The sequence below is a fragment of the Zonotrichia leucophrys genome, chromosome 18 (genome assembly GCF_028769735.1).
Source record: "Zonotrichia leucophrys gambelii isolate GWCS_2022_RI chromosome 18, RI_Zleu_2.0, whole genome shotgun sequence".
NCBI classification, from domain to species: domain Eukaryota; kingdom Metazoa; phylum Chordata; class Aves; order Passeriformes; family Passerellidae; genus Zonotrichia; species Zonotrichia leucophrys.
In genome coordinates, this window is record NC_088187.1 from 4,569,604 (window position 1) to 4,577,501 (window position 7,898).

The 7,898-nt window shown below is 49.2% G+C and overlaps 1 protein-coding gene across 1 annotated transcript; it reads left to right on the forward strand.

Moving 5' to 3' along the window:
• Positions 1-1,947: 1,947 nt before the first annotated feature.
• On the forward strand, positions 1,948-4,242 carry LOC135455333 (urotensin-2 receptor-like). The gene has a single exon (XM_064728471.1). It carries the CDS (start codon positions 1,949-1,951, stop codon positions 3,047-3,049), a length of 1,101 nt encoding a protein of 366 aa, XP_064584541.1. The 5' UTR covers position 1,948; the 3' UTR covers positions 3,050-4,242.
• Positions 4,243-7,898: the final 3,656 nt, after the last annotated feature.

Sequence of the window (7,898 nt, forward strand, 5' to 3'; positions counted from 1 at the left end):
GTTCACCTCACAGCAGATCACAATCAAGTGCTCAAGACAATATTTTCATTGTCTTGATATTTATAGGATTCAGCCCTATAAATATTTTTATAGGGTTGAATCCTGCTCCTACAAATAAATGAGATTTTCACCGCTTCATAGCGAATTAGACAACAGTTTGCACAACAGTACTTCCAGGAGGAATTAAAACAAGCAAATAAACATATATCCACCATTTCAGCACTCTGGTTTAAACAGAAATGTTTGAAGGCATAAAAGCCAGTTAATTCCTATTGGAAATCAATGGGAGCTGAGGGAATACAGCATTCTGGTACCCTTGGAAATTGTCCTTTGACTATAGACTGCCCTATCTCTGTTTTCTCTAAAATAAGATGGAAATGCAAGGTGCTTACTGATTTTGCAGCTGTCCCCAGACTTCTTGCCTAAGGGGAAAAGTTGTCTCTGTGAACCTCATGTTCATCCCACTCTGTGCCTCCCCCTCTTCACAAGAACCAGCCACCACTAAAGCTCGAATTTAAAATCTAATGACAGCACTGTCGTACTTTTCAGGGTAAAATACAAAATACGAGCTATTTCCAGGGAGAAAGGAGGCTCTTTCAGCGCGGGCTCGCTATCCACCTCCACCTCAGCCTCTCTCGGAGCGCACCCGCGGCGCTTTGCGCGGGGCACCTGCGGAGCGCGGCTGCCGCTGGCTCTCCCTGTCGGTCACTGCCCGAGGAGCTGAATCGCAGCTCCGAGCCCGCAGCCAGCGGTGCCACCGCGGGACGGGAGCGCCGAATTCCGGCGGAGTGCCCGGGAAAACTTTCCAGGCAGCTCCCGAGGCTGACGCTGCCCGGCGGGGCTCGTTCCGCGGGGGCGCTCGGTTCGCGCTCCCGGCTCGGGGAGCCCCGTTCCCGGCGGGGAGAGACCCGGTCCCGGTCGGGACAGCCCCATTTCCAGCTCGGGGAGCACCGTTCTTGGCTCCGGGACCCACATTCCCAGCTCGGGAAGCCCCATTCCAGGTTGGGACAGCCCCATTCCCAGCTCGAGGAGACCCGTTCCCGCTTGGGGAGCCCCGTTTCCAGCTCGGACAGCCCCGTTCGCGGTCCGGGAGCCGCATTCCCAGCTCCAGGACCGTTCCAGGCTCAGACAGCCCCGTTTCCAGCTCGGGGAGCCCCGTTCTCGGCTTGGGGAGTCCCATTGCCAGCTCGAGGAGCCCCGTTCCCGGAGGACTGAGCCCCGTTCCCGGGTCGGGGAGCGCCGTTCCCGGCTGAGACAGCCCCATTCGCAGCTCAGGGAGCCCCGTTGCCGTTCTCCGGGACCCACATTCCCGGCTCGGAGAGCCCCTTTCCCGGTTGGGACAGCACGGTTCCCGGAGGACAGAGACCCGTTCCCGGCGGGGAGAGCCCCGTTCCCGTCTCCGAGCCCCACATTCCTGGCTCCGGGAGCCTCATTCCCAGCTCGGGGAGCCCCGTTCTCGTCTCGGGGAGCCCCGTTCCCGTCTTGGACAGCCCCATTCCCGGTTGGGACAGCCCCATTCCCGGAGTACAGAGCCCCGTTCCCGGTTGGGACAGCCCGTTCCGAGAACAGAGCCCGTTCCTGGAGTACAGAGCCCGTTCCCGGAGTACAAAGCCCCGTTCCCGTTGGGACAGCCCGTTCCGAGAACAGAGCCCCGTTCCCGGCTCGGCAGCCGCTCTCCGCAGGGTCCCCGCCCGGCGCTCTCGCCGCTCTCCCCGGAGCGCTCCCGTTCCGGACGGCACCTGCGGGTCCGGCACGGGCGGGGCTCGGAGCGGGCTCGGAGCGGGGCAGCCCCGGCGGGGCAGGGGCGGGGGCGGCCCTTCCCCCGTTCCCCCCGTTCCCCCGGGGGCAGCCCGGTCCCGCCCTGCCTCCCGCGGGGGGCGGAGCGGCCGCCGCCGGGGCCGGGAGCTCCGGGGCCGGTGCGACGGTGCCGGGGCCGCCGCCGCCGCCCATGGAGCCCAACGGGACGGCGGCGGCGGGGGACAACGGGACGGCGGCGGCGGCGGGCGGCGGGGGAGCGCCCGGGAGCGGCCCCCTGCTCATCCCCTCGGCCTTCGGGACGGTGCTGTCGGTGATGTACGTGGCCGGGGTGGCCGGCAATGTCTACACGCTGGTGGTGATGTGCCACTCGGCGCGCTGCGCCGCCCCCATGTACAGCTCCATCGTCAGCCTGGCCCTGGCCGACCTGCTCTACCTCTCCACCATCCCCTTCATCGTCTGCACCTACCTGGCCCAGGACTGGTACTTCGGGGACCTGGGGTGCCGCATCCTGCTCAGCCTGGACCTGCTCACCATGCACGCCAGCATCTTCACCCTGACCCTCATGTGCACCGAGCGCTACCTGGCCGTCACCCGGCCCCTGGACACCCTGAAGCGGTCGCGGGGCTACCGCAAGGTCACGGCGGGGGCCGTGTGGTCGGTGTCGCTGCTGCTCACGCTGCCCATGATGCTGATGGTCACGCTGACCGAGGGGGGCAAGGCGGAGGGCAAGGTGAAGAGGATGTGTGCGCCCACCTGGAGCGTGGACGCCTACAGGACCTACCTGACCGTGCTCTTCAGCACCAGCATCATGGCCCCGGGCATCATCATCGGCTTCCTCTACACGCGCCTGGCCAGGACCTACCTGGAGTCCCAGAGGAACCCCCCCCACAAGGAGAAGAGCAAGAGGTCCCCCCGGCAGAAGGTCCTCATCATGATTTTCAGCATCGTGCTGGTCTTCTGGGCCTGCTTCCTGCCCTTTTGGATCTGGCAGCTGGTTCGCCTCTACAGCAGCTCTCTGCATCTCACCACCCAAACCCAGAAGTGCATTAACTACCTGGTGACCTGCCTGACCTACAGCAACAGCTGCATCAACCCTTTCCTCTACACCCTGCTCACCAAAAACTACCGGGAGTACCTGCGCAACCGGCACCGCAACTTCTACAGGTTCACGTCGTCCTTCCGCAAGAGGGGCTCCAACCTGCAGTGCTCCTGGGGCCGCTCCATGTCCTCCAGCAACCAGTACGACTACAGCTCCGAGGCGCTGGGCATGGCCACGCTCAAGGACAAGTGAGGAAGAGGAGGCGCTGCCAACACGCAGAGAGCAGCAGAGCGTCCGGCCAAGGTAGGGCTGTGGGGACCCCCTGGCCCTGAAGGGTTCTGGAAACTCTGCTCTCTCTCTGGAGAGGGGCAAGAAGTTGTGTGGATCCGAGTGCTGCTGATGAGTCTGGAGTTCCATCTGGCTGAGGGATGTTGAGGGGGGTCCTGCCAGGAGCCAGCAGCTGTTTGGGACAAATCCTGCAGGGGTTGGGGTGCAGAAGATGAGGTGGATGCTCTGCTCGGTTCTGCCACGAACTGGTTTCACATCTGGCTGAGTTTCGGCTCCAGCCCCACACACCATGTGGTTTCTCAGTGCTGTCCTGGGGCTACAGCTGGGTCAGAGCTGCAGAAATCTGAAATTGGCCCTGCAGGGTTTGGGGTGGATGTTCTGCTGAAGGTTGTGCCATGAACTGCTTTCACACCTGGCTGATTTCAGCTCCAGCCCTGCACACCGTTTTTCTCTCGTGTGGTTTCTCAGTGCTGTCCTGGGGCTACAGCTGGGTCAGAGATGCAGAAATCTGAAATTGGCCCAGGATCACTTAACTGAGCTGCCAGCCTCGGGTTTGCCCTGTGTGTTACTTGTAAAGAGACTTTAAAGCCCCTTTTCCTATTTCCTGTTACATTATGATGCACTACTGTTCTATCAAGCTTAAAGTCTCTATTTTAAAATTCATTGCAGCAGCACTTTGAATTCCAAGCATTCAAAAACCTCCAGGTAAGCTGTTAGAAACCACAAGATTACCTAAAAAAAATAAAAAAAGGTTGTGATTTTTTAAGGTTTCTACCTAAGGTGGTTTGAATTTGCCACTGATTTTTTCTTCTTGAAAAAAAGTTTAAAAGTTGGTCCTTTTCTTAAAAGTCAACAGAGCTTGACAAACCTGCAAATTTACCTTGGAAGAAATAAAAAATTATTTATAATCCTATCACTCAAAGACCTGAGGCTCTAAGAAAAATGACTGAATCCTATACCATGAAACTCATCATAAAAGAGACAAATTTTTTCATGACATTTGATCAAACCCAATGTTTTGCCTCAATGTATTCTGCTCATTTTCTCCCTGCTTGGCATCTCACAGTAAAACCTTCAGCACAGATCCTGGAGATGCCTGTAAGCACTTAAACAATTGTAAAGTGTCAGTTTATAAATAAATGCTTATTAAAAATGGACCCTGCTCAGGTTTGCCCTTGCCTGGTCTCTTCACCCAGCTCAGGGGGGAGTTTTTATCAGGGCAGATGCTGAAAATAGCAGTTTGCAGCTGGGGGGATAAATTGGGGTCAATATTCTTTTTTCTTGTTCTGGGACAGATTCTGGGGATAAGCAAAGCATGGTAGGAGTTGCACAAACTCCTGACAGCTGCTGGTGATGCCCTCAGAAGCAGCAGCAGTGTAAGGAGCTGTCATTTCCTCTTTTTTATTATTATTACTTATTCCAGCCCCCATCTGCCTGAGCAGAGTCCCCCTCCAGCCCTGCAGTGCTGCATTCCCCTGTCCTTGGGTGCTCCTCTCGTGTCCCACACCAAACTTTAGGGTCTGGTTGTGCCCCAGCAGAGACACCAAGTGCCAACAGCAGAGACAGGGCTGGAGAGCAGGGAACAGGCACAGAAACTGGATTCTGTGCACTCAGCCAGCAGAAAAATTCCCAGGTTGGATGAAGGTGTTTCTGTGCTGGAGTCAGCATTCTCTTGGGATGCTTTCTTGGAGCAGGGGAGTGAGGAACTCACCTTGCCCATGTTGCTTTTAACCACAAGGCTGTCTTTGAAACACCTGTGATCACTTTGTCATATTCCAGTGCTGCACAGACTCCAAGCTGGGCATCATAAACAGTCCTAATGTAATCCATTCCTTCTGAAACAGGAGGAATAACACACAAGTCATGGTGGGAACTGGCAGGGAGAGCAGGATTCAGCAGATTTTCAGAACAACTTTTCAGAACAACTTTTCAGAACTTAATTGATTGCTCAATTATTAATTCCAAACTCAGCGTTACTTTCCCTTCGATTCCCATTTCCGAGGCTGGAAGTCTCTCCCATATAAGAATTAAAAAGATAAGGCTGAACTCAGAAGGCATTTTGGGAAGGCTGGAGTGTGAATGTCACGTGCAAAGTGTGTCTGGACAGAAGTCCTGGCAGAACCAGGCATGGCTGCATCCCATGAGCAGGACAGGGATCAAAAAGTGTTTTAGCGACTTTGCTTTGTACTTTAAAAAAGAAAAAAAAATTTAAAAGCTGAGCAGCCTAAACCCACAGCTATTAATAAGAGGGGGAAGCTGAAAAGGAGTTCTGCCTGGGAAAAAACAAAGGTGAAAAGGAGATTCTGTTGCTCTGCTCAGTGTCACCAGCAGTGGCTGTGAGTTCTGTGCCACAGGGTGGGAGCATGAACCAGCAGAGGGGTGATGGAGGGGCACACAGATAAATGGATATTTCCAAAACAGTGTGCCCAGAGGTGATGGAGGGGCACACAGATAAATGGATATTTCCATAACAGTGTGCCCAGCTGGTCAAGGAGGGTGATTCTCCCTCTCAGCACTGAGAAGAGTTGGGATTCCCCAAAGCCATGAGATTAAAAATATTTTATATCCCCAGCCCCAGAGGTTACAGAAGTGTGTGAAAATTGAGATGGCCACAATCTGGATGAGGGGACTTTACAAATTCTGTGTTTGGTGTCACTTCAGGTAAATCTGGAGCATCTCAGGGCTGAGTAACAGCAGGGAAGTCAGGGGGTCTGTGACTGAAAAACAACATCTGGAGAGTTCCTTGAAAACTATTTTATTTTGGAAATTTTGCATTCCAGGAAATCAGGTTCTGTGTACCCTGGGGTCATTTGTCACACCTAAATCATTGTAATCCTGTGGTTCTTAATGCTTTGGGTGTTTTTATAATAAATGAAATGTTGCAGCAGCCTCAGTGACACAATTCCTTCTTCAGAAATATGGGAAATTTTAGGAAAGCAGGAGCCTTTTTCTTGTTGGGCCAGAGGCTGTCACTGCAAAACTCCATACATGCTTTACAAGAAAGAAAATTATTTAATCACTAGATTTTGTTTTTCTCAGTGCCCCTTAGGATTTAGGGGTTTATAACAAAAAAAAACCAAAAAAACCCAAAAAAAACCCAACCCAGAGTGGGAAAGAAAAGCAGTTTCATCCTGAGTGCTCTCTCCTTCCTTTATGGTGGGATCTCCTCCTCAGGTGGGAGCTGCTGCAGCAATGGCAATTTTTCCACTTTTACTTGAAAAGACAAAGACCACTCCTTTATGGGGCAAATGAGGATGGTTGTTTTCACCAGACACAGGAGAATCCATCTGAACCTTATGGAATTTTTATATTGTAATCGAATATAATCTAATATAATGTATATATAATATAATATATATTACAATACTATAACTTATATTACATTATATATAGTATAATATGATGTGAGATTGATATGGTATAATATAATATAATATAATATAATATAATATAATATAATATAATATAATATAATATAATATAATATAATATAATATATCATGTTAATATAATAACATATAATTATACATAATTATTATGTATAATTATATATAATTGAATATATATAATCTTAGAAAATATATAATATATATTCTATTATATATATAATAGAATATATATATAAAATATATAATATTTTATATATTACAATTTCTATATAATCTGAGAGAAGAAAGCACATAAAGCTCATAGCAGAGCCCAGCCCTCAAGCTCTGGGTGCAGAAAATGCAGAGAAATCCTCAGAGCAGCCCCAGAAAGTTTTACCAGAACTCTGTCTGCTTTCAGGACATTCAGCTTTTCTGTCTCATTTCAGAGTCCCTCTGGTGGCAGCAGCAAGTTCCCATCCCGAGGTCTCAGGAAGAAAATGTGCTTTTTATCTCTAGGCTTTAAAACAGAGAGGTTGCCCCAAATCACAGCACATTAAAACATGAGAGCATTTAATCCCTTTAAAGCAGAACATTGCTTCAGCCTCTGGAGAGGGAGAGAAGAGAAAAACCTCCTTCCAGGAGTTAAATTTCCTCTCCCATTTTTCTTCCTATGCCAAACCCAGAGTAATTTCATTCCTGTCATTTTGCACAGCATCCTCCCAGCCAGCACCCACAGAAACACCCAGGGCTGGTGACTCCAAAACTGGGGGGTTTCTGCCCTGATTATATTGGGGTTTGCTGTTAGATTCTGGTTTTTCTGGGGAATGGAGAGATGCTGAGTTAACCACTGTGATTTATGACAAATAAATGGCTTTGTCTTCAAAACAGTAGCCACAGCTTTGCAGGGTGTAATAGCCTGTAAAGTTATTGTCATTAGCATTATACAAGTTTTTTGCCCTTGTTTGGGAATGTGTCTAAAGCACAGCAGGGAGAAAGGATGGCAAAGTGTTGGGAGGGGTTGGAGGCTGAGCTTTGTGAAGGCAGAGGGAAAAACTCCTCCCAGCCAAACCTGTGGGATGCAACAAGCTTCTGTCAGACTCCCCCCGAAAAATAATATATTAATATTATAAAAATAATAGTAATATATTATTATAAAATAACATATATTAATATAATATAATATAATATAATATAATATAATATAATATAATATAATATAATATAATATAATATAATATAATATAATATAATATAATATAATTAATATATGTAACAGTATTGATATATTAATAAAATATTAATATCTTAATACCAAATTATTACTATATTAATAATGACTGGAAATATTAATATCTTAATATTATACTAAATATAGGTATACTAAAATCTTAAATGGGACCCATATCAAAATTATATCAAATATATATCTTTTAAATCATAAATAT

Coding starts and splice junctions, on each gene's coding strand:
- LOC135455333 (XM_064728471.1), top strand. CDS start 1,949: ATGGAGCCCAACGGGACGGCGGCGGCGGGGGACAACGGGACGGCGGCG.